Source organism: Cyphomyrmex costatus, unplaced genomic scaffold (assembly GCF_001594065.2).
Source record: "Cyphomyrmex costatus isolate MS0001 unplaced genomic scaffold, Ccosl1.0 scaffold36, whole genome shotgun sequence".
Lineage (NCBI taxonomy): Eukaryota > Metazoa > Arthropoda > Insecta > Hymenoptera > Formicidae > Cyphomyrmex > Cyphomyrmex costatus.
In genome coordinates, this window is record NW_017277774.1 from 2,209,094 (window position 1) to 2,233,906 (window position 24,813).

A 24,813-nucleotide genomic window follows, 5' to 3' on the forward strand; every position below is an offset into this window, starting at 1 on the left:
TCCATGCCCCTCTCTGCGATTCCCTATTGCTTATTACGTACATATAACGCACAATAAAAACACATATGCTGAAAGATGCAGTAAAAGTGGATATTTCATTCACTCGCTTTTTATGGAATAGCCAAATTTTTATCAAGTTTTACTGAAATTTCATTTCAGCGACTATTCCTGCTACGAAAAGCAAGTTTTCTATCGCAAAACATATTGAATTCCTTGAAATAAAAGTTTCTAAAGGTTTTCATGTATGAATCATTTGACAGTCGGGTATTATTTAAAAATATTTTTTTTTTCTGTACAATTTTTGTGATATAACACATATGTTGTATTTTATATATAACTGTAAATATATATTTATTACAATATTTTTATGACGTATTTGTGACAAAAATTACACTTCAATAATGAATGCGTTATTATACATTTTATTTCTGAACATGCTTCCATACTAGGCTAACAGTTAATTAACGAAGGAAACTTTTCGGGATATCTATCGAGCTCACGTGGAAAACGAGAGGAATGTGAAAGGAGCGAAAAGGACGAGACGCAGAAGAGGAGCCGGTTAATACCTTCGGAACTCTGCTAACAAATTGCGGAAACGAGTTTGGATTATTATCGACGATTTTCCTGAAACTTCCTGAGTGGTGTTGAAATCGTTATACAGAGTTAGGATACCATGGAATTCATTGTGAAATTTATTCGTATTAAACACAACGGTATATGTCTTATATATGGCATATGACTAAGCGCTCTTATAAATAACACGATTTTGTGAATATAAAATGCTTGCGAGATTAATACACATTGTGAATGAAAATGATTTACGAACAAATGTTTTTTTTTTTTTTCAGATCTTGATTCTCTATAAAAAATTTTTCTAACAATAAGTTAAAAAAATATACATATTTTACATAAAATGTCAAATTAAACACTATGCGAATAACTAGGCATTCAAATTTTTACAAACATCTCACCTTTTTTTTTAAATGAACTATATATACTGTACACATTATTTAATTTCATTACATGCAAAATGCAATTTATCCTAAGTATTACATTTTTAAGAATTGCATTTGTAATGCAATGACATTAAATAATGTGGCTGTACATGTATTTATAAACAAAGAAGCAAAAAGACTTGTTCAATTCTTTTCTATACAAAATAAAAGTACTTAAATATCCGTAAAACATTTCCTTCATTTTTACAAAAATTACAAAAAAAATATCCAAGTTTTAAAATTATTATCATAATCGCGGTGTTACCCTAATTGCGCGTATAGGAGAAAACATTCAGGTTTCCTCGGTAGCATTGTGGCAAGCTCTAACTGGAGAGTCCGTGGAATGTCGAGACGAAAAGCCTGCGAATCGTACGTAAGACAGTTTTTGATGACTCTCATTGACAATTGCTGTAGAGTGAACATCGGTAGCACGATGTGCACGTTGGTCCTCTCGATTCTTTGCGGTAGTTTGTCCTGCGTAACACCACGGTACTGGAGAAACCATGGCGCCGGAAAGAAAACATCGCGCTGCTCCGCCAAATACCTGTTTCGTTTTGCCCTAGTCATTATTAATCTATCTATTTGATGCTAATATTTCGAAAATATTTCATACTTTGTGAACTAACGGACGAATGTCAGAATACTTTACTCTCTCTCTGATCGCTGGGGATCAATGAATTATGTGATCCATAAAAATCTTAATTTTATAGATTAAACATTATTTTATAGATCAAATTTAAACAATTAGGCAGATATAAAATAATTCAGCTAATCTATCTAGAAATATGGATACTATATTATATTCACGTTTTATGTAGCATTTTAAGAATCAAACAGTGAATAAAAGCTGATTTATTTTCAAAGTAATGGACTGAGTCTCTTTTATGGTCTATCTTTATGGACTATCTTTTTATGATCATTATTACAAATTATGATCATAAACTGCAATATTGCAAATTATGATTACCCATGATTTAGAAATAGTTGACCGTATACGGATTATTGCTGACACAATATCGGTGAGCAAACGATTATTGTCATTACACATACCTGTCGCCCGTTTCTTTATTGACGAAAATCCACGGATGCGTATAAAACGTGTTTATTTCCCTGTAGTCCCCAGCTGACAGATCGCCATAATCAATTGCCTGCCCATCATAATCCATCCAGTATAAAGTAATAGTATGAGGTGTTGTGTTAATAAACCTGACGAAGGATTCGTGTTCACTGTTGAGCGACCGAAATATCGGCCCTTGCTGTTGATTTTCATCCATTTTGCGATTTTTATCCGTCCGCTTCCTCTTCTTATATTTGTAATGGAATTTCGAGTCTTTACTAATCTCTCTTTCTTCTTTCGCCAGAAGAACTGGAATTAAAGATTACGAAAGAAAGTTAATTAAACGGCGGCATTGTATATTCGAGCTCGATAAATATGAAAACCGTTTTATCTAAATTCTTATTATGAAATATTTTAATTCTCTTATTTATATATTTTTCTTTTTTATTTATAAACAAACTATGTGTGTGTCATCGAATATGTTACAGATTAATGTCTTTATATAAATCTGGGCTTTCAATAGGGCAAACAGAATTTTTTTAATCGCTGTATCTCGTTTCTCGGATTAAAAAAAAATGTATCGATGACCAATAATCTCCTTAAAACTTTTATTTGCCTTTCAACATTTTTGACAAACTGAATTGAATCTCTCGGGGAATAGGTGATACGAAATACACGAAAATCTGATTTGTCATGACTAAACAAGCCTATATACATCTATGGAAATCGATTTATCAAGTACGGCTGCATCGCTGGAATTTGAGAAACGAGAGGAAAAGAATACTAAAAATCGATTGCATCGCAAATCAAACTCAATTCAAATGAGAAGATATTCCACGATAACTCGTATAGTGTTGAAAACATCTAACTTTAAACCCAAGTAGATATATGTATATATACATATATACACATATGCGTATATATTATAGATGCATGTTAAATAGAATCGTAAATATACAAAAAAAAAATCAATAACAATTATCAATTATAATACAACAAAAAAATTTTTAATGTTTGAAACTAGATAAATTCCATAAATATTTCATGAATCTTTATATACCCCATTCTTTGTATCTTTTATATATTGTGTGTATATATATATATATATATAACAAAAATCGTATGACTCATGAAATATTTATGGAATTTACCTAGCTTCAAAAATTTAAAAATAAATAAAGTTTTTTTACTTTTATTATATTACGAATTTATTACTTATTATTATGTACATACATATACACATATATAATAAATTCATAATATAATGATATGGAAGATCCGCTTACAATGCACGCGACATTAAATCCGCTTAGAGAACGCGTAAGAACTAATTAGTTGCGCGAATGATTAGCTGCGACGACGAGTACAAAGGCGGAGAATCGAGTGAAGCATTTGCGATTTTAGTGGAGTTCCAAAGAATCTCAAAGAGCTTCTAGAGACGATTAGAGAGAGAGAGAGAGAGAAAGAGAGAGAGAGAGAGAGAGAGAGAGAGAGAGAGAGAGAGAGAGAGAGAATGGCGCGTTTTCCAGGATTGTAAACAGACGAACATAGACGTTCCCATCTGCTGTAACTTGCATTTTCGCCCTTCGGCGTTCCGTAAAATCAAGCAATCCGTTAGAGACGATCCACGTTCTCGATGGCTTACAAAATAGCGAAACAATGCCGACAAACGTCGAAACTCCATTACGGCTTTTTGCAGAGGCAAGCAGGCGAGTAGGTACATGCGAGCAGAATTTCTCTGATATATATTATGTACGAACTTTTGTGCGCGATTGTACATTCTCGTCGTGTTTCAACTTCTGAAACTAACCAGGTTGAGGAAACCTTAAAATTACCAATCGATTTTATGATAATTAAACAATTTAGGTCATAAAGAAATTTATAATGAATACAATTAAATCAGATCTGCTTGTGATTTCCGCTTTATCAGATTGTATCATTAATTTATTTATTAGATCCGACGTTTCTTATCCTGTATATAATACCATGCGATTTAACGACAACGACGCTATCGATGAATAAAATGGTAGCTGCTTCGATCAAAGTTCAACAAAAGCACCAATAGGACGGAAAAGTTTTCCGAGTTTTGTCGATTTTCGGAAATTGATTCGCGATTCGAGATGTGACGCGTCGTAGTCAGAATTAGCGACGACATGGAGAGCGAGATTTACGTCCGCAGAGTTCCGGCAATAAGAAGTTATTCCGTATATCTTGCGAGATTTATCGTGACGACTCTTTCTCGCGGGATACGAAGTTTCGGCGGAAGTTTCATCCGTACCTGAATTCGAAAATTACGCCTGTATATCATAAAGGTAATCGTGTCTCACCCATCTATCTTATTTCACCACATTAATTTTATTTGTATATTTATAAGTATGTAAAATATAAATCACAGCAATTATAATTAATAAATATGATCGAAATAAATAATCAATTTTTGTTTGATATAGGCATTTTTTATTATTGAAATATTTGGAACGTTATGTTTAGTTAAAATCGATTCTGCTCACTTTGTTCCGCTAACTTATAAGACGTCAGAAATCCAAGCAGTAAGTTTTTTTATAAATAGTATTTATACTAATAAATTATAATATAATAAACTTCTTCGATATAATAAGCTACATTATTTAAATAAATTTCCATTATAATTCCTACGACTTACGATTAATATTGAGATATCATTGAAGTATATAAGTAGAAAAGTAGGACGACTGGAATTCTTCATAGAAACACGTTTGCCCGGTTGAATTTATATTTTACCGCCGGCACGCGAATCTGCCGCAAAAATTTTGTAACAACTAAATTACTCCGCCGGGAGAAATATTTCTGCGAGCTGGAGCCCTTCGTGCGCAGTGTTGTGAAATTTTCCGGGGACTCTCAAAAGCGAAAATAGCATTCATGCAGGAATCCGAACACGGCGATGCCAAACATACTGTAAAAGCATAAAAAAGGGGGGGGGGAGGAAACGAACTGAGCGAGGCGTTACATTAATTCGCATTTTTGGTGACGAACCCCGCGGTTTTACTCGTTCCGAGTGACACACGTGCTCTTTTTTACTCTCATTTTTTGCGTAGCCTTTGAAAATATTTCGCTGAAAAAAATTGGACAGATCCGCCGCTTTGACAGGCTCCGATTACCTTAAAAATATAATAAACGGCAAACGCTTTGCGCCTACATGATGAATTGATCAACTTGCGGGACCGGTCGAAAATTTGGCTTTTACTGTAAAAAAAATAGTTTTTTTTTTTTAGAAAATCTTTCACATGATATTCGACCCATGAGATGATTGCGATGCGTAATAAATAATATTTCGAACTGGCAATTAACAATTAAAGTGATAAGAGATTTAAGTGGTAATCCATCCATCTATCTTCCTTTTTCATATCTCGAGGTAAGAAAGCGAGTGCATTACTGTCAATCACTTCAAATTTTTTACTGTTTAGCTGTTCCTTAATCATACTGATGGATAGAGTCTCTTAGAAAGCTAATAGGGATTAAGCTGACTGAAGTAATCCTCACGTGGCGTAACTGCCACTCGCGTCGCTCTAGTTCACATTTAAAATTACTGTGATTTACGTGATAATTTATACTCTCGCGGAAATCGAGATAAAAGCATTTTATGAATATTTTGTATTAAACCTGGTGCACGATACCGTATTCCCTTTGATATGAATTTCATTCAATTGTACGATGATATTTGTCGATAACGATTAATAAGTTGAAAGAATAATGTGACCAACATTCTCATGAAAGAGTATATTTTACGAATAACGATCAAATTACGTACCTATATACATTTTTCCATTTACTTTCTATCTTAACATTTTAACAATGCGATTGAAATATATATCAGTGTTTGACTATATGTTCTATTACTTCTTCCCGGAAGAAAAAGGAGAGCATTGTGAAATTACTGCCATTGATTCATCTTTAAATCTCTGAAAATAAAATTTTGTCCGCCTAGTTTCATCTGAAAGTATAGAGTTAATCATATTTCTCAGTCACTTCGATATAAAGAATCGAGAAAAAGGACATGTATTATTAACGTATGGCTAACACTTAGGCTAAAAGTTGCACTTCTGGGGCTACGGACAATTAGAAAGTGCACAAGCGAGAAATCAAACTGTTTATTTCGTCTACCTGTGCCGTAACCAGAAATTGCCAGAGACAAGCGGAAACCGTCATTGTAATTCGTCTGGTAATTCGTAACTAATTCCACAAAATCGCCATAAGCACAAAGAGCTGCGGCAATGTTTCGACGAGAGAGTTCTCTCTTGCCTAACGAAACCTCGTTTACTACGGCAGAGACGATCACTGCACGTTACAGCGCGCTAAATAAACGCGTTGAACCCGTGTAGTCGAAGTGAGTCGATAATTAGACCGCTCTCAGGCAGACGCGGTAATTATTTGCAATGTTTACGTTATATTATTCTCGTTGCAGTTAGACATCGCCAATTTTCCCCAATTATCGTATCATCAAGACATTAATGTTCTTCGTAAAATTCATTAATCGAATAATTAAAATAATCATCTTTTTTTCATTATGAGGCGAATTGGAACTTATACATAAAATTGCAAAAATTGGACATCGATTAAACTCACGAATTTCTCGGTCAAGCGCGCGCGCGAGAGAGAGAGACAGGGAGAGAGAGAGAGAGAGAGAGAGAGAGAAATCTATTGATATATCTATTTGCACCAAAGCGAACCTGATAGATTTATCCTTCCAAATGGAAACGATATATATATATTTGATAAACTAACACGGAAGATGGAGCGATATCCAATAAGCCTCAAGAACGTTCGGCGATTCGGCTGTCGTGGAGAACGATAAGATATATCTCGTTTCCTTTGTAAAATAGTCATGTAAAGGCAATCGTGATAAAATATTGGTAAAATAAATCTCTCTAAAAGTATGTCACGAATAGTTCTAAAACCTATACGGACGCGTTTGTTATTCGCAAGTGAAAATTGGATGTTTGACCATCGATAGAACCAAGATGTAACTTTATATGTTACACGAGGTTTAGAGTTAATAAAGTCGACGAGGTAATTCTATCGCGAGGAATAAGAACGTACTGGTACGATTCCGAGCACGATTTAGTCCAACTGGCGTCAGTAATTCTCTCGTTCGCTTGGTTCGTTCGACAGATGTATGCACAGTCGTCTGCAGTGAGAAGGCGGCGCAATATTGAGGTTTACAGGCTCATCAAGTATTTACTTAGGCCGAGCTAGAGACGCGCAAGGAGAAACAGAACCGCGAGACGCAAACCGAGAACGAATACTTTATTATAGCGCCGCGTGCCATCAGTCCTGAAATTACAAAGGGACCGCACCGTTGAACAACTTGGTACACAGCACGCCGGGTATACAACGAAACTAATCTTACGACTCTCATCTCGAGCTCTCTTTAAAAAACTACTGTCTAAATCTCTTAAAGTAAAAATAATGAGCCAGTCTTCGAGAAAGAGTGAGAATATTTTCACCCTTAAAAAGAGTGATAGATTTTCACTCGTTTGGAGTGAGATTTCACTCGTTTGGAATAAGATTCCCTCCTGGGAACGAAATCTTACTCCAAAATAAAGAAGTGAGACACTTCATTCCTTTGAAATGAATCCTACTCCAAACGAGTAAAATCTCACTCCAAAAGAATAAAACCTTCTCTTTTTCCAGGATAAAAATATTTTCACTCTTTTCCACAGACTGGCTCAATTTTCAGTCTTTTGGAATGAGATTTCCCTCTAAAAGAGAGAGTACAAATAGAAGTATTTTTCTTTCATAAAATTTTTATATATAGATAATATTGTTCAACACACAAAGTCTCTCTTATCATAATACATATTTCAAAAGAATTTTCGCGTACATTGCCATGACAAAATTTGCATAGCACGTCAGAATTTGGAGTAAATAGATAATAGTCAAAAATTACCTACTTCAATTTATTATTACACTCCAATTTACTAAAAATTACTTGATATCTACGCTAATTCTATACTAATTCATGTGTTTACCGCGAAAAATCTTCGGAGTATGTACTACGTGACACATCATAGAGAGAAAAATAGTGACTTTTTATCAAGCAGTGTAATTAATCAAGAAATATAATTTATCATTAATAAATTATTAATTTAAAACTTGGCATTTATTAATAAAAGCTTAAATTGATCATATATTATCTTCCCGAACGCAAACATTATTTTAAAATTTATTAAAATTTTTAATGAAAATGATGGAAAGCTTTGGCTCGTTTATGCCGAACGAAAATCTTGACTGAAAATAAAATAGCAAATATTTCGGTTTGGTTAAAAAAATGTCGATTTATCTTCGAGGTTATTTAGTCGAGGTGAATTTAATCATAATAATGTCGGAAAAATAGAGCAACTGTTATATATAAAACGATAAGACATATACTTTTTAGCGATAGATTTCTATCGCGGAAGTGGCGATAATGTTGATCAAACGCGCGGGATTTACGTTGTTCAAATGCCATTGCATTCTGTTACCATTCGTTTACTACCGGAGACGTACCAATGATCTATGCTGTCGATTACACTGGTAATTTCAAGCACGTAGTCGCGTCCCCGCTTTGTGGGTGTCCACATAGGTTGGCAAACAAACGAGAGCGCCTATTGTATATCGATTGTGTCGGTATCGATCGTGAGGACAATGAGGGTAATTGAGCATGCACATTACGACCGTTGGATATTCAAATCTGGCAATCATTTCGGAATAAAAATGAAAGTGAGAGAGAGAGAGAGTGAAGGTTCTTCTTTAATTCAGTTCTCTTAAACCAGATTGCGTGTGTGTCCTATGTTACTTTGACTTTAAACGAGGTTTAAAACCTTTATTTTCTCTCTTCAAAGCCGACAGAGAAAAAGAGAGAGAGAGAGAGAGAAGAGAGTAACATTGGTTCAATCGGGCCTTAGATTGTGCTTTTTATATTTTCCCTTAGTTTTTCTCTAAATAAAATAGTTTTACGTTTTTTCTCATATGCATTGGTGATGAAAATAAAAGAATTCGCTTCACGATCGAAAAAAGAACACATCAATAAATAAACCGGTTTTTTCGGTCAGAAAAGTAAAATATTCAGAAAATCAAATAACATTTTTATGGACCCACGATGGGAATGCACTCTCGATCCCGATGTGGATTCGGGGAAGAACGGGGCAAACAACTTTTCGCAATGGAAAAGGCCGCTTGGTGGCCGCCACCATTAATGGAGATCGGATCAGCTCACGAGTTTTCTAATGAGAATCCCATGTGAGAACGAGCCATTGTTATTCGAGCAGAATGAAAACGAACGACGTGCCTTTTTCTTGTCAGCGCAGTCAGTCGACCATTTTTTTTCCATTTAAAGCAGCCGCTCTCTACCTTTTTGTTTTACGATCAAGCTAAAACCACGTATTTTTTTATAGAAACTCTACAAATCTAAATATACAGCATGTTAGGCTTGTTGAAAAAAACTATCAACAGTTACTTTACTTTTTATAATTATGAAAATATCTAAAATTATTTTTTAAACGTGGTATCTACATTTCTGAAATTGCTAAAACACTATTATAAATAATTGCACAATATTTCGTCAATAAGACTATTTTTCGATAAACATAAAAAAATGGATTAAATAATTTTTAATTTTTCGCAAAATCTCATAATCATTTGTGATTATATATTTTAAAAAATCAACCATCAGTATTTACGGCGAAGTTTATTGTCGCATTATTCGAATATAAACACTGATTTAATATCAACTAGTCGCGCACATCATCCGCGTTTAATTATCATACGTATAACGTACTAATGCAGTTATTAGCAGACACCAGAGCTTTGATCATTATCCGGAATTACCCGGAAACGCGACCCGTATTCACACAATGAAATCATTCCATTCGGGAGAATAAAAGAAAGAAATGGTCGACTAATGGCGCACATATTGCGTAACATCAGCTATCTATACATGACAAAACAAATACCTGCGTCGGCTGCGAGAAAAGCGTCCGGAATTCCATTAATAAAATTTCACTCATCGAGGATGTACAGAAATACCGCTGGCTCTTTTCAACGTTCAAATATAAAGGCATTTGTGCATAAAGACACACGCGGTTTTCGAAAACTAGTATAGTTTTCTGAAAGAAAAAACATTCCAATAGTATTCAATAATATTCCATAGCACGTTTCCGTGGAGTTGCATTAATTCTATTAATTCTCCAACGTATTTTCCATATTCTCCAGTTTTATATAGCTTTTACAATTCCGCACGGTGGTTTGACAGGTCGATGTGCAGCTCGGCGTCGCGCGCGCTGCATCGCGAGTGCGTTCGCTTCGCGAAGTCGGCAAACCGCGGAATTTACGGTGGCTTCAATTCACGGCAAACAGCATGTAATCCTTGCGCTGTTTGCGCTCGAAGCCCCGAGGGCAAATAAGGGAAGGCAGGGGAGGATTACGAGCAGGTACGAACGAGAAGTCGGGGCGGGGAAAGGGAGGGGGATAGATAGCGTGAGCCCCAGCTTTACGCATGCAACGTGAGATTCTCCCGCAGCGTCGTTGTCGTTGTCGTCGCCGGCGTCATCCTCGCTGCGCTTCCGTAATCGCGCCCGTCGTCTCGCAACACGTAAATTTTGCCCTTTTAATGCTGTTCGCAATTAGTCACGTACCTACGCATACTCTTACATGGTATGCAAACGTAGTGGCAGACTCGGGATGGGGCTTAATGAAATGCGTCGTATAAAAAGTAACGTTAACCGCGAGAGCAACGTACTGGTAAAAGGAGTTCAGCCATTTAAAAGTGCGAGAAAATAATGTCTTTTCACCGAGTTATCAAATTTCTAACTTCGAAATTACATCACATTTAATAGATAAAACATTCATAAGTAGATAATGTAATACGCAGAAATGTCTGGAAAAAACTTGTAAAAAATTATACACTTTAGCTGAAGAATAGCAATTTTGATTATCATAAAGAGTCGCGTTTTAATTAAAGTTTTAATTAAAGTTAAAATATTTAATTAACGTTTTAAATATTTAATTAAAGTTAAAAAATATTAATCAGAATTAAAATTAAAAACTTTATTGAAAAATGATCCTACATGAATACGTAAATTAAAATATTTTTCATTTTCAGGTGAAAAAGACGTTTTCATATTAAATAAAAGTAATATCAAAAAACACCCGAGGAAGCTCTCAAAAGTTACTTTAAACGTCGATTCGAAACTGCCTCGTCTATCATCTTTCCTTTTTCATTTCCTTTCTTGTCTTACGATGGCTCTGAGATGAATTTTGATTTGATCTCCTAAATATGCTACACGATGTATGTTGCACGTGAGCTTAATGCTTTCGAGTTAACCGTTATATATCAGTGAAAGAAGAATAAGTCTTGACAATTTTTCACGAAAGATATTCAAGATACAAAAAACTACGCAAATAAAATTGTATAAAGAAATATAATTATAATCTTATCCATCGTGGTGTATATATAATTTCTCTACTTTATATCATATATATATATATAAAAGAATAGGTTCTTTATCACGTTATATCATCAGAAAAATTATTTGACAACATAAATTTGAAAAAGAATGAGAAATTAATAAGCGTAATGCATCACGGGCTGAAACTCGGTCGTTTCAGAAGTATAATCGGAAAGACGATGAAAATAGCTCTTGCGCTGTGTAAAGTGTTTCGAGAAATTATTTTAAGTAGCAGCCTGGTTGCGCGACTCGTAATGGATTCATGCATATTCAGGCGCGTGAGACGCTGGATTACGCGGCAAGCGTAAAGTATTACACTTATGATTATTCAATAGAAACTGCGAAATCCAGTTTATTGCTCGAGTTAAGGGACCCCTTGTCGAGACGCATAGAACTTTAAGTCAATGCTTATCAAACTCTCCGCAACAAGACGAAGGAAGTCTTGTAATATATAATGAGCCTTTCGTTATCCCAAAATAGTTAAACTTGGCTGGGATAGGAGCTTTGTACAGGACGGGCGTCGTCCCGTTTTGTAATACCGCTCGCAGCGCTTTGCGAACTGCTGTGCGAACATCTTTAGCACAATTAATTCCCTTCCTGCTACAAAACAGATGACGTGGGTATGCCACGCGTACAGAAAGAGCCGGGTTTATCTTACGTTGTCGTAAATCCCTTGATCGATCATTCGAAGCAGATCGACAGGTCTTGACGACGGTTTATACGTACAAGCGAGAGAAAGCCGCGTAACGAATACGAAGAAAAGATGCAATTTACGACTGGTTCTTCGCCACAATTTCTATTTTCTGAAAAGGATCCTATTTTCGCCCCGATCGTCCTCTCTTTCCGAAAGAGGAAGCAGGGACTTCCGGGAATTTGGACAAATCGGCCGTTATTTCTATCATCCGCTCGAAAACGATCTTCAAAGCTCGCCCGTTGAACAGACGCTCTCTATTCAACGAGAGAGTATATTCCCGCTTTATTTCGCTTCTTTTCGACAAAATTACGTGATCCTTATTCTATGGCCCAATAATGTTGCGATAAAATTACGATAAAATGTTTGCATGCAAATGAATCATGAAATACATTATAATTAATAATTTTTTAATTATTTATAAAGATACAAATGTTTTGTCTTTTTAGAAATCGGACATAATTTTCTATGAGATAGAATTGCTTGTTATTGTTGCTATTTACTGTAAGCTACTGTCATGTAACATGTCTAATATATCATGTGACAACCAAAAGTGTGTAAGAAAACTCGAGGGTATTCGAAATGAAAACATAATCGATTTAGCGGTGTTCATCAGAAGGAATAAGTTACGATAAGCCCACACCTGTCATCTCTTCTTAGAATTTCGAAACAGCTTAATAAGATCGATGCAGTCCCCACGGAAATCGCGATTGCTAATTACGAACGAGATTATTAACTCGCGAATAAAGAAGCGATAGGAACATAAATTACTTTCGTATCCTCATAATCCTATAATATCGGTAAAGATAAAAAAAAAGAGCAGAAAACTGAAAGACAGAAGAAAAGATTGCGCTTCTCGCGGAAGAAATGCACCAATACGAACGCAACCATTATCCCTGGCGAATCCAATAATCTTTTTTACGTTCGACTCAAGATACCTCCTTTATATATATATATATGTATATATACATAGCAATGTAAAAGATACCGGGCGCACTTGAGCCTCCCGCGAAATTTCTGGCATAGACGCACTGCAGAGTACTTGACTCGATTATGAAAATGTACTTTCCCTCTGCTCTCTGCTGCGCTTCCACACCGACGTCGACGACGAGAACGGCGATGATGGTGTCCTTTTCCTGTTGTTCCAATGTCTCTTTGATCGCGATATAAATGCCAAGGAGTCCGCAATATAGGGAATCTCTCTCAGACGTGTCTCCTAAATTGAATTACGCCGGTTTATCTTACATTCAGTCGATTGGCTGCTCATTAGCTTGTCGCACCACGTATTATTATTCCGGCAAGCATGTAAGACGACTCACTATTGACACACGAAACGTCAATGTTATAAGACCCTGTTTAGATTCGATGGAAACTCATGACAGAGAAATACGATTTGTTTCCATCGCTATATATATGTCAATAACGGCAAAGTTTAAAAATGTTTCCCACGTCCCGTGCAAACAACATCGACTATATATTTCCAGCGTGCTCGTTTACATTTAATAGACCATCGAACATTCCCCCGCTCGTTACAAATCACGTGCAATTACGCGTTACATTTTGACCAATCCTGCATGTTTAATTACTTCATATGTATAATCATTATTTCTAGTCGAAACTCGCAAAGAAAACATTATACGATCCACAGAACGCATCATGTAAAACGAATTAATTTATGTGTATATTTTAATTATATTAATATATTTATATAGAAATACGTGTAAAGTATCTAATATAGGAGAAAAGGGAACTACATTGGTCGCTTTTCGCCATGTTCGCAAAATCATTAAAAAATTTTACAGCGGATATTCTCCAACGTGCGTTTACAGAGCGCGCATTCCACCCCCTCCACGCAAAAATCCCCTCGGCGCGCTTAGGAGCGCATCCTTGATTAAGGAAGGCGACGTAACGGGATAAGGATATTAAGTGGAACGAATTAACAATGCGGCAGCCGTCGGTTTCTATGTATACCATAAGCCCGAAAACTTCGTGCATTCCGGTTCACGCGGAAAGTTTGCGCGTGGAAAGCTCACGGCGGAGCGCCGTATTACGACACGTTAAGTCGGTATTACCGTTTTCATATGTATTCCCACGCGTACCGCTTTTCCTTTTTACGGTCAAACCCAAGCTGACGCGTGCAAAAAAAAAAAAAAAAGGGAACGAAGAAAATCGCGCGGCGGACATGGTCTCCGACGAGAGTAGGAACCGGAGAAAATTGCCGAAGTATTCGAACATCTACGAGCGAAAACCAACCTGTTCTTCTCATCGTCATTCCTGAGGAAGATAAAAGTGAATAGAGTAAAAGAAAGTAAAAGTATATTGAAACGATAGGATTGTTCTTTTTACTAATCTTTAAGAAAGAGAGAGAGAGAGAGAGAGAGAGAGAGAGTCCATCTTCTCACTTTTGTTTCACGTTCATGATTAAATTAATGTAAAACATGATACTCAATTTGAGTTCTTTTTAATCATTTTTATAGGCCACTACTACTCGTTAATTAATTTAACTAAAATAATAGAAACAATTTAATTGAAGAGAAAATATATTAAATTCGGTTCAAATATAGTTTATTAAGTATACACACGTTAATCTTGTTTACTTTGGAATTAATCACGCAGAAATGAGTTGATTTACATTTTAACACACATGGAAGTTAAAAATATTATTTAACTCTAGAGGTTGGAAATTCTAGAGGTTGGGTTACCATTGTTCCTTTGATATCTAAGTGTATGTTGGAGGAAGAGAAAAGCTGAACTACACAAGTTGAGATAAAAGAACAGACCTAATAGAGCGAATAATTCTGTCATCGCTCTGGTGCTATCGCGTAGAACATCTGTTGTGAGTGTGTGCGTGGAAGGTGAACAAGAAACGAATACACAGATATGCAATCAAATTGATTTAATCCCATCATATCGTTTGAAACAAATCTAACTGAACGTCAATGGACCCTGTTAAATCTATAGTGTCAAATTTAATCTAACCTAACGTGAGTCTATATAACCAAATAAATCGTTATTTTATATTAAAGCGATAATTAAATTTGACACTATATCGTATCAATTTAACACTGTATAGTGTCAAATATGATCTCTGCTTTAGTACAAAATAACGATATAATTGAGTAGAAGCAGTGGCGATTCACGTTGAGTTAAATTTGACACTATAGGTTTAACAGCGAACGTTTCGTTTGCATTACGGTTGCGACGAGCGAATTGATGAAACTTTTTAACAATGAAAACTCACATTTGCGCTACTCGTTGGCTACTCGAGTACCTACATTCCCGTAATTTTCAACGGTCTCTAGTGTTTTCATGACGTGTCCTCTCTATCGTCGGCGGTTCCACAATCCTCGCTGTCTTTCTAGATAATTGCCTTTCAGACGAGTCTCGCGGCGTTTGCGAAAGGAGTTACCCCGCGGCTCAGAAAAGCAAAAACGTACGCCGGAAAAAGAGTCCCGCTCACTTCCTCATCTTATTTAAATTAGGACTTTACGCCGGGCTGCTTTGTAACAATGGTCGGCCGTCTTTCGAAATGTCAACGAGAATCACATCAGTATTAACGTTGAACAACCTTAATTCTTAAAATAACCCTGCTTACCGTTTTTACATTTATAAAAATGACTCTTGCGAAATTAAATTTCTCTTTAAAAACATGCACGTGATATTTCACCAAAGACGCGTAATAAAGAAATTCAGTTTCATCCAGAACTCTAGTTTTCTTTCTCATGCTTTATGAACCTTCTGCTTTGCTTAAGAAATATTCTGGGAATATTTCACCGGGCTTTACCCGCGGAATAAAATTTGCGGTGTCGTTAATCGTTGTTTGCTATTCTTATGTAAGCAAAAATTCTTACATTAAACGCCTTATTGTTAGATAAAAATGGTAACTCCATTCTAAATATATAGGTATTCGTCTCGTTTGGAAATGGGTGTATTTTCTAAATCGCGACGACGTCTCTGTTATGGCGGATCAGCGCGTGACATATCATCGGATTCTCCCTTCACGGATTTACGGGAAAGGGACCTCTTCGTTCACCGTCGAGCTCGGTTTATCTCACAGACGCACGGTGATTTCTCGAGGTGAGTCCGCATCTGATCCGACCGCGCGGCGACGAAAGATATTCATACGCCGTACCATTTAAGGATAGAGGCGCGCTCTCAGATACGGCCATTTTTTAAAGCGTCTCTGAAAAAACTCGGAGAGTGGAGAGAAATTCGGCTAAGATAAATTCGCGAACTTATTGTTATTGCGCAGAAAGTGATGTCTGGATATTACTTGTTCCCCTCGGAAAATGGAACATGAATCACGGACTATGATATACAGCCAGTGCAGTGATGTAAGGGGCTGTAACATATTTCGCGTTGATGGTACGATATGATATTCGATCATTCGATAAACATTATTCTCCTACAGTATATACGTTTTTCCGTGTGTGTTTCCGACAGCGAGACCGATAGGCGCTAATCAATTTTCCATGTAAAATCGGGGCAAATGCACGGTTTTAATTGGATTTAACAGCCTCTATATCGTTATTGTAACAGCTGAACAGCATGCGAACGCAATATTGCTAGATTCTGCATTTTTACGTCGATTTTATAAAACAAGTAAAAATTTTACGAGAGAGAAAGACCGGGACACACGGAAGAATATCACAAAAAAAGGGGGCTGGTATTTAATATTCCTTGTACGATATCCGTGTATATGTCGGCCTCCGATCTCGGCTCTCCTTAGGATGGAGCTCGCTGGAAGGATTTTCTAGTGCTTCACTCTACTTATTATCTTCATTTCCGCAGCCTTCTCCTTATCCGTACTTTTTCCTATATGCACTCGTCTGGAGAGAGCTGCTGCTCTTCCCGGAATCTTTTTTGCGCGTCGAATCGATTCGAAGAAAAATTTTCGACTGCAAATCGCACGTCTCGATATTCACGTGAATGAACATAAAAGTCGCAAAATAACGACCGCGGAGTTATATTACCCTTGTTATAAACGAATCGACACTTTATTCGCATCGTTAAATCGAGAAAGGCAATTATTGATAAATTCAATTAATTGCACCCGTGTGAACGAGAATGTTTTCATCATGATATCGCAACAACATTAAAATCGTATCTCTTGAATAAAAAATAAATCCGCGCGAACAACATTGATAAATCTGTGTTCTATTACAATTATTAATTTTTAATTATAGAACTTTAGTTAATATCCGTGATATAGCTTTCCATCAGGTCTCGCTAAAGGAATGCGAGAAAAAATTGTGCGGAATATATTGGTGGTTGCAATCGCGGTTGCAACTGATGTAGGTCGAGAAGAATCGTCGTCGTTGGCGTGTGCCTTTGGAACGTCGCGAAAAGGGCGAAATTGCAATTGCGAATGGTTGAGATGCCTGCACTATTGCACACGTACAGTAAAAAATGTCGGCATTCAGTTTTACCAGAGCGTGTGCGGCTTTGGTACGTTTACGGCATTAAATGAGGTTGTTTGCGAAAGTGTCGCGATATTTCCATTGCCGGCGTAGAAATAAATCCGCACCGGGATGCGTACGCGTAGCTTATGCGTTAAATAACAGTCATTCGGTCGCGGACGCGTGATAACTCACACTTTCGTTTAATCCCGCGAATAAACAGGGAGATTAATAATGACAGGATAATTATAATTGGCGTAATTGTTACCGTTAGTTTATCTATCGCGTGCATAATTAATTTCTTACATAATACGTGTTATAAATTATCACTGTTTCCAATAATCAGGAAGCTGGGGCGTATATTTACAACAAGCGTGTATAGTCCATAAAAATCCGTTAATGGGAAACAATGTATCAAGATACAATCTAATAATATGATAACAGTGTATTGTTAAAAAGTAAAGCAGAGGCCATGTCGAAGCACGATAAATACAAAATCAAAAAGTAAATACAAGTATTCAATAATAATCGATAATCGCACCAATCGACAGGATGTGCGATAAAACGGTGAAAAATTGCGCTACATTTTTACAACTTTATATATTTAAAATGACAGAGAAAATCGAGGAGAAAATTAACCGTCAAAAACTCTAATCGCAGTGTGAAATTTAATCTGCCTAAAGTTTTGAAATATATAAAAATTCCCATGTTTTTTTACAATATCAATTATTTGAGGGATTTTTTAACTCAGGATTTTTTTAATTCGGGAGGAAGGGTTGGTAAATTTTTGGAATCTTTTTGCCGTGCGAATGTATTTTTGACGCGATAGAATTTAGGTTCCGATTCGGTTTTCTACACTGTTAAATTTATAATATCGAATTGTATCCAGTTTGAGTTAACATATCTTTAATCATTCCCACAGATTACTATACTGCTCCTATTCAATATGCCGTTATTGTTTAACTAAGACAATGGAGTTAACCAATTCAATTCAAGAGAATGTATTAAATTTGACTCAAATTAATTTAGTTTATCGTACTTACCAAGTGTCTATGTTAATACGGACGGTTGTTTACTATAAAATTCATCACTTACATAAATGGACTGATTTACATTTTGACACATGGAAATTAAAAATAATAGTACGGTGTTTAATTCAAGAGATTGGTTTGCCATTGCTCCCTTGATATATCTAACAGTGTATTTCTGCCCTGGAGATCTCAAAGCTAGTTTCATCCTGCGGTTAGAAGGACAGTTCGAATGCGATCATCTTGGCCATTATTGCGGCGCGAGATAATCACCAAGAAGAGACTATACATCATCTCGTCTTTCTCTCTCTGATCGATCCACATATACATATATATATATATATATAAACGCACACAATCGTCCTATGGCAGCAGCGCGCGCACGGATGTTACCGACGGATCAATCCGGATTAATTGAGTTACGGTTCGCGGTTTTGCGGCCGGCCAATGACCGCAGGGATATATCCGCGGCTTCCGGTGTGTTTGCTCGCTAGTGTGGTCATGTAAGCAGAGGCGGAAAGGGAGGACACGAGGAGAGTACCGTGCTGTGTGACTCCCCGTCAAGCTGTGACACCCGCACCATTCTAGTGGCTTGTTTTTTTCGAAAATTGAAAGCACACCATGACGGTGGTGGTACGACGAGCGCTATTCCCTCAGGATTTTCCGTCGACACAATTCTCTCTTCCACAGCGGCAAGGGTGGCAGTAACGCATCGACTTGGAAAACCAACGATGCGAAATGTCTCCGAGAACAAAACGGATTCGGAACCGCGTTGCGGAAAATCATGCTTTTCGGAGTCTCAATACGATATTTCTGGTGGACTTATATAACGATTGATAAATTCTGTAAGATTGGTATAAGTGAATGACGCAAAAAAAAAAAAAGAAATAATTAACTAGAGACTTTAAGCACAAAATATTTTGAAATTGTTTCATAAAGTTTATGTGTCTATTATTAATGTTGTTAATGATACTTGATACAGTATAGGTACAATGACATGTGTTTCACTAAAATAACTCCATTACATGATTAATAAAGACTTAATTAATTTCAATCAACATTTGTAACAGAGTGTTAAATTTTTATTAATGTTTTTAATGAGAGAGACTATTTTAAGGAAAATTTATAGCAGAAAATAATCATTTACGTTAGGTTATATGTATAATAGAAATATATAATATACACGTATCAGCTGAAAATACATTCCATAGTGACTATACTATACCATCCTGAACCAATGTATGCTCTCATATTTCTGTTGCATTTATTTATTATATTCCCGTTCGTACCGGTGTAAAACGAGATTTATTATTTGCCAAATTCTATTGCGCGAATATCTCTTGCAAAATATATTAATGCTTTTATTCACACCGTGGTAAAATCTAGACTGTCAAACGTATTTTGTATACTAGAATTAATTCTATCGCAGTCGCGTATAGCACGACAGACGCGTCGTATAACGGAGAATAATGTGTGTACATCGTCTATACACGAGAATGCAACTTCGTTACATGGACGCGTTACATAGCAGCAGAAAAAACGATCCGTGTAAATAAGGAGTAAATTTTCATACAAAGAGCAGATAGAAAGATCAATTTTTTCAATTTTTTCTAAAATTAGCCTCCGACAATTGAAAAATTGTCAAATTTATAGGAATCGGAAAAGTAAACAAATTACATGTCAACGCAAAAAAATGAACACGAAATAAAATATTACAAGGTAAACGTCCTTGTGACCGGACATATACCTATATATTCGGATATTTACACAGAACTTTATTCGTTATTAATCTCAAATGCTTCTTTAAATATAATATTATATTAACTGTAATCTTCAAAAACAATTAAATTATACATAATATTGTAATAAAAAAAGCATTTGAGATTAATAATAATAAATTTTGTATAAATGTCTGAACATAGATATATGTCTGAGTTTTAACCTTATTTATTTAAGTTATTGCATTATTTTCGTTTCTCAAAAATTTTAAACATTTATTCTTCTAAATACAACTCTTCTTAATTATTTTGATGCAATTTTTTAAAACAAAATTATAAAAAGGACAATAATCTGACATAAATTAGAAAAGATACGTAAATATAAACGATGTAAATCTTCAGAATGAGAAAAGATAATACATGTAACAAACATATGAATCCGTGTGAAGCTAGCCCCCCAATATTAAAAAATCGATTTTTTTCTCCATGCATCCGTTTGCTTATCGTTTGCTCACGAATGCTCAGTTGGAATTTTCGTTTGCCCACCCTTAGTTCAAAAGATATACGAAATTATGTTTTGGGGGGCCAACTTCACACTTGCCCCCCAATATTAAAAAATCGATTTTTTTCTTCATGCATTCGTTTGCTCATCGTTTGCTCACGAATGCTCAGTTGGAATTTTCATTTGCTCACCCTTAGTTCAAAAGATTTGTGAGCAAACGATGAGCAAACGAATGCATGAAGAAAAAAATCGATTTTTTATATTGGGGGCCAGCTTCACACAGGTCTCGTTTTCTGCATTTCATGCAGCCCTCGTAACAGTCGTGACATGCGCTTCTTTAATCGGAGAGCACAGGTAACATATGATAACATAACGTTTTATTTACAACGTTCATTACACTTATGTATAGTCTATATTGTTTTCGTTTATCGACATGCACAAAAGTATTCGCGCTTTTAATGCATAAATTCGAGCTTTCGTGCGCGATCGCGCGAATGTACCATATATAGCGCGCGAACGATCTGTCACCGTAATGCGGGGCGTTTGATAAAAGCACTTAAGTCGGTATCCGCCCTTCGATCTAGAAAGCCAGCGGCTCGCGTGCCCTGGGCAATAAATTAAAGTTTTGATCTCAACGAGGCGCGCACGTGAGCGAGCGAGCGGGCGGGGCTTTTATTTTCTCGCCGAAATTCCGCGCGCGCGGCGACATTCCATGCATACGACGTGAATATTTTCCCTCAGCCGGGGGAAATTCGGAACCCTGTTGATTGGGTTGGACCATCGCTCGGTTACGTTATTTTAACGGAGGCTCGTCGAACGCGAACCCTCAAAGGACCGATGGTGGCGTGTTTTCGAATGCTTTTCGTTACATCGTATTCGGAATATTGAACGGGGCAACGTTTGAACAGAATTGTTCTCTCTTTCACAATACAATCCTTCGTAATGTTATGCACGCAACAGCGTCGATCGAATATAAAGTTTCCGATAAATGCAATAGGTGTGCTTGCAACACCGTTACAATCGCATTCTTACATAAATTACGTATTGTTGAATGAATTATGGTGAATTCAGTTACTCGCACTATACAATGGATTAGTATACACGTTAAACACTGCTTTAGATCAAGTGTCTAAATATAGTGACGTAATATAATCAATGTTGGCATAAAATAATATGTATATACTTCGTTAAATAATGTAATAATATCATTATTGAGTAATTTAAGTATTCAATCATTTATATAAAATAATTATATTTAATGTAATTATAGTTATTTTTATCATTTTTATAGTTATAATAATTATAATTATAGTTATTTTCGGTTACCAATTATATACATATATTAGTTAATAGAACTATACATATAGTTATTATTACTGATATTATATATAGAGTAGTCATAATCAATTATAATATGTAATTATGGTTACAAATACCAAACACAGTTTTTCTCTCAGTGATTTTATTTTAATTTCGTGCAAGCAGCTTTTAATATAAACTAATCTAGTACATCGTTAAATTCATAACGCCAAATTATAACTTAAGCTATTTTTAATCATTTCTATAGGTCACCATTCTGCTCCTATCCAATCCAATATGTTAATTTTACTGTTATAAAATAATGAAATCGTTTTTTTTCTTTCACAAGGCAATTTAATTCAAGAAAATATATTAAAGACTCATTTAGTCTATTATTAATTAAATGCATACATTAATATGGACAATGTTCACTTTGAAATTCACTGCAGAAATGGATTGATTTACATTTTAATATAAATGGAAGTGAAAAATAACAAAAATGTCTAACAGTGTGTAATGCAAGCGATCGAATTCGGTATTAGAAATGTCATTAAGCGTTGAAGCGGATATTTTTTTTTCTCCTCTATCAAAAATTTTTGTGTCCGTCGCCATCATCGGTAGTCCCGGCCACGTTATGGTAATCTGTATGGTAATATAGTGCAAATTGTACCGGGGTGGATATGATTTATAGTCGCAGCGCGGGCGGTACGAAATGAAATAGAGGATGCTACTTTCATCTGGTCCGGCGACGAATTATAATAATTCAGTCCAGTAAGTTTGCGTAGCAAAATCCAAAATAATATGAACAAACATAATTAGACACGCCTCGCATTAATTTTCCGCATGAAATGCTTCGCCGTAATTAACGCTTATGGAAATATCGGACTCGACAAATATAATACGTTTTACCGCATTTCAGGTTACAACTCAGTTTCAAATATATATCATCAAATTATAATATTATCAGAGACGTCAAGAATTGCGTATTTATATTCTCTGCGTTAAGTGAGTCTTTTGAAGTGAAACTGTTGTTCGGCCGCAGTTCATCCTCACAGCGAGCCAGTTAAATGTACAGGCGTGCTAATCGTGCGAGTATAAACCCGCGGTGCTAATCAAGAGTCAAGGGCTAACTGGTTCTTGACGTAACAAAGGCGACTTTAACCATAGCACCGGTTCTCAAGGGACATCGGAAGTGGGCCGTTTGTGCGAGCGCGCGAGCTTAACAGAAATTCTCAAAGGGAACATCGGATGTCGTACCTATCCCCAAGCGTCGCGCTTAAAGTTAAGAGTTAATCCACGACAAAGCCGCGGAATGACCCCCGTTAAGGTCGCTTGCATGTCCCATATCCCATGTATTTAACGCTCGTGTGCACTCAGCGTATTCGCTGTACGGTTACGCGTTTTACGGTCATCCGAGACCGCGACGGCGGCGAGCCTTTATATATACGTGTGTCCATATACGGGATGTTTCAGAAAACAATAAGATTGTCACACATTTTCCGAACTTTAATATCCCTTAAGTAACATTGCGCGTTTCACTGTAATAATTTCTTCATATACTTTTGTGCAGCGAAAACGTTTCTAAATAATGAAATGGTGAAATATGTAGGGAAGAGTTGTGTCGAATACGTACCACTTTTGAGTTATTTTTTTTTTATTATATTTTCTTTTTGGTATTGATTAGTATACAAATAAACGTTAAAAATTGTAGTTTGATATTTCAGATATTTATTGTTACATATTTAATTTTCGACAATAACAAATTAATTTGTAAGCCTTTTTTTAATAATATTTTGTTATTAAATGTCATATTGAGCAACAATAATAAAATCTTGATAAAGTATGATTTAGACGACCGTATGCATTTGGCAGCTGTCACTTATCAATAGTGACTTTACCATAATTGTTCTGCAATTTATAGAAACCACTTATTGTCTCTCTTTAATTACAGACATACTCTATATGCACGATGTCTCAGAATTTTCCAACACTCTTGGTAAAAAAAAGAATTCTTCGACAAAGTTAAATTTTCCGAGATAGAGTTTCGAGGCACGAACTAAGAGATTGTAGTAGGTAATTATATAAAGAAAAGTCTTTCTCTTCGTTCATTTAGATAAATCTGAATGGTCTTTGTGTTTTTTTAGGATTTTAATTCCAACTTTAATTAGATCGAATCGTTTAATGAAATATCGTGTAAAGTCGTTGTTGTTATTATTATTGCCATTACTATAACTATACGATAACGCTATTAGCGACAATTGTTCCTCCCATTACGGGCTCTTTCCTTATGGTTGCTTTAAAAGTAAGCTCGGAATAATGTCGCACGATTGTAATCAACGCGTTAACATAAATACGGGATGGTGCATTATGGCATCGTAGTGCAGGAATTCTCGGTAACGCGTACACGCCTCGTAATTCGCTGCAACAACTGCTTTGTGGTTGCTGCTCGACGTACCGAGAGTACCGTAGTCGTGTGTCGTACCACGAAAGGACATCAGAGCTTCGTAAACGTCCCCCGTGGCACGTGAATTTCGTACAAGCGCTCACGTGAAACATACGGCGACGCCCTCGCGCGCTTATAGACCGTTAATTAATTTCCCCAATTACACTCCTACACGCGCACATGCTGTCCTCCTATGAAACGCTCGAGGGGGTTAGAG

At 36.1% G+C, this 24,813-nt stretch overlaps 1 protein-coding gene across 2 annotated transcripts in view; it reads right to left on the minus strand.

Annotated features, from left to right (window-relative positions):
* Nucleotides 1–1,201: 1,201 nt before the first annotated feature.
* Nucleotides 1,202–24,813, minus strand: part of LOC108776469 (von Hippel-Lindau disease tumor suppressor) — a 58,863-nt gene continuing 35,251 nt past the window's right edge. Inside the window, exons 2-3 of one of the 2 annotated variants that reach the window (XM_018543086.1) lie at nucleotides 2,046–2,361; nucleotides 1,202–1,539 (exon numbers count right to left, since the gene is read on the minus strand). In XM_018543086.1, the coding sequence (XP_018398588.1) occupies nucleotides 1,257–1,539; nucleotides 2,046–2,269 (507 nt within the window). In that variant the 5' untranslated portion in view covers nucleotides 2,270–2,361 and the 3' untranslated portion in view covers nucleotides 1,202–1,256. Of the gene's footprint in view, nucleotides 1,555–2,045; nucleotides 2,362–24,813 lie in introns of both variants that reach the window. The other variant, XM_018543085.1, reaches the window with a different exon arrangement.